The sequence below is a fragment of the Anneissia japonica genome, unplaced genomic scaffold, assembly GCF_011630105.1.
Source record: "Anneissia japonica isolate Jap-2015-1 unplaced genomic scaffold, ASM1163010v1 scaffold30210_len3200_cov152, whole genome shotgun sequence".
Lineage (NCBI taxonomy): Eukaryota > Metazoa > Echinodermata > Crinoidea > Comatulida > Comatulidae > Anneissia > Anneissia japonica.
Genome location: NW_022731390.1, coordinates 1 through 3,200, shown reverse-complemented (window position 1 = coordinate 3,200; position 3,200 = coordinate 1). Strand labels below are relative to the sequence as shown.

The 3,200-nt window shown below is 36.6% G+C and overlaps 1 protein-coding gene across 1 annotated transcript; it reads left to right on the top strand.

Annotated features, from left to right (window-relative positions):
* Positions 1 to 488: 488 nt before the first annotated feature.
* Positions 489 to 3,161, top strand: LOC117115373 (ATP-dependent zinc metalloprotease YME1L1-like; the record flags this gene model as incomplete). The annotated part of the gene is made up of 3 exons (XM_033259137.1): positions 489 to 640; positions 1,335 to 1,535; positions 3,036 to 3,161. Coding segments are annotated over 3 exons (479 nt in total), but the record flags the coding sequence as incomplete, so codon positions are not given.
* Between the last annotated feature and the right edge of the window lie 39 nt (positions 3,162 to 3,200).

The following is a 3,200-nucleotide window of genomic DNA, read 5'->3' as shown; positions in this document are numbered from 1 at the left end:
GATGTACTTTTGCAAACATAAAAACATTTTTGATTTGTACTCTGTCAAGTTTGTGGATTGATGCAAATGACGTCCTAATGTTCTCTCCTGAGGATGGTTAATATAAATAATAATAATAATAATCAGTGGCGTAGCTAAGTGAGAAAGGGCGCCAGCGCTAGATTAATTGCTGGACACTTCATGTGAAGCTTAAGAAATTTAGGGAGGAGGCCGAGCCGGCTGGGGTCCCCTTGAATTCGCCACTAAATTGAAGTGCACACAGTAATAAATAATTGCTTCTCTAACTTATTATCGAAGCGCCCGCCCACCACATTTTTCTTAAAAAATATTAAGTTGGAAATCATTTTTAGTTATTATCTTTAGGCCTATTTATAAATGGGCCCCTAATAGCCCTGGGCCTCAGTACTTTGCCCTGGCTGCACTGCCTATCCCTACGCCACTGGTTGTAATACATATCATGTTTTAAAATTGAGTTTTCATTTTTCAAGGCCCTGAGAGGAAAAGTGCTACAATAGATGTTAAGAATCGTGAGATCACCGCATTCCATGAGGGCGGCCATGCTCTTGTTGCTTTCTACACCAAGGATGCTAAACCAATTAATAAAGCTACCATTATGCCAAGGGGACCAACTCTTGGACATGTAAGTGTATCACTATGAACCTAAGTACCTTAAAGCCAAAATGTAACAGACTTTGTTTTCCCAAGTCTCATCTGCATAGAATCTCAAAAAAGTAAATCTTTTTTTTGTGAAGTTTTCAAAAGTATAATTATTCGACCAAAGGAATGATGTTTGAAATGGCCACTTTTGATGCTTTATTAGCTATCGATATATGCCAATCGGAAACCATAGAATTAAGCCTAGGTCTATAGTAATAAAACAAAACCGATTGACCAACCCTGATTTTTGTAGGCGAAGAAAAATCCTAGTGTTCGACAGGATTTTAACCAAGGGCCATGGGATTGAATACAATCATCTTAAGGGCAACTCAGACAGCGTTGTACGACACAGACGCGATTTGTTGTTGCGCCGGGTCTGAGTGAGTTTAACGCAGATACAACGATTTGCCAAGGGGCAGTCACGTCATAGAATATTAAACATGTTTAATATTTTTAAGACGGTCCCCGGCAATGAATCGCGTCAGGCTGCACCGTAGGTCACTGTCTGAATTGGCCTTTAAGCACCAAATAACAGGGTTTTTTTTTTATACCTTTTTCGATAATATAGGATAGAGCAATAAAGAGAAGGTCTGTCATGTCACATATTACAGCCAACTGAGAAGAAATTGTTCAGTGTAGACTTAAAATAATTCATACATAATTTTCTTTTCTGTCAGGTATCACTTCTTCCAGAGAAGGATCAATGGAATGAAACTAAATCACAGCTATTGGCTCAGATGGATATCTGCATGGGTGGTCGTGTCGCAGAGGAGCTCATCTTTGGCCCCGACAACATCACAACTGGCGCTTCAAGTGATTTTGACCAGGCTACAAGAATTGCTCAGCTCATGGTAACAAACTTTGGAATGAGTGAAAAGGTAAGGGAAGCTTCAGTTGTTATGTTATGTCTGATGTTTAAATTGTTCATAGAGGTATAATAAGAATACTAGAGCGCTAGCTGCAATGTATTCGATGTTCGAAATACGCAGAGCTGAGTGTGTATACCATCCAAGATGGCTACCTTAGATTCAGCCAATCAAAATTTGTCTAAGCATCATCATCGTTTTCAATGGGGCCCTCAATTTAAACATGAAAGTTGAGTACAACTAAGTTACCCGTATGCATGTGTGCAATGTACACAATTTCAATTTTGATTCCTCAGTACTTCATTTATTAAGATACTTCACTTGGCCTCTTTTTGGCTACGATAATTTAATAATTTATTAATATTATTGATAATAATGATTAATGAAATAATAACAATTTAGAGAGTTATAATATGTATACTAAGCCTGAAGGTGGCACTTTCCTATGGCGGCCATCTTGGATGGTACACATACACAACTCTGCATTGCTACGTCACCTTTTCATTACTCTGGTTGTTTAATAGCTCTATGAAATTTTTACAGAGCAAGAGTTGACAAGGATCATTTTTTTTCTTTTGAGAAAAATTTGATTTATGTGTATATATGATGTATATATAAAAATTGTGAATTAATGTGGATGATGGAGATGTTTTCTGAACATATAAGAGTGGCTAATTTTATCATAAAAGGTAAAAGTAGAGGTAAAAGTAGGAGTATAACCCATAACTCCCAGCGTCATTGTGTTGAATTGATTATGGGCGTGGTCTGTGACTACCTCAGCCATTGTAAAGAGACGCTGCTACTAGCTACACCACATCATTCCACAATGACAGGGGCTGAAATGAAGCATAGCATATGGGTAACTCCTCCCTACTCTTCCGAAAGATGCAATGGATTCTTTGAAGTGCACACGAATAAGATGTATACACTGGGTCTTTATTCGACTGAACCCTGGACGAAGAGCGGCTCAAACCAGCGCTGATGTTAAGGCTGTAGTTAGCGGCGCCCCTGACTCGACTCGCCACCTTCAATATCAATCAATAATAATCCAATGTATATGTATGATTTCATTTATAAGGTTCAGAGAATAATAATTTACAATTTTATAATTTAAATATAAGAATTATAATTAAATTATTGGTATTATTATTATTATTTTGCAGTCAACTGATTCAAGTATCAGTGTTCATGCTGCTGCAATATTTTTTATCACTAACATCATAAATATCAGTATCACCATGATGACGATGATGATGATGTCATCATCATCATGATAGCCATCATAATCATCACCGTCTTCATCATTATCACCTTCATCAATAGTATTGATGTTTTTTCTCATCCTCTTCATAATGTTTTTGTTTTTAGTTGATGTATTGCCTTGTTTTAATTAATTTTGTAGATCTGATGACAAAATTAAACCAACGCTACTTTCATCATTCATTCATTAATGTTTAGACAATCTAGAGCCTCTTGGGTAATTATAGATATAATTTGATGATTACTTTCTAGCTTGGTATAATGACATACAGTGACGATCAATCAGGCAACTCCTCCGGCAATAAACCAAGTCCTGAAACCCAGGCTCTTATAGAACAAGAAGTACGCAGGTTATTAAAGGTAATGGTTATTTATAATGTATACATTTGAAATATTTCCTGGAATTGATGTAATACT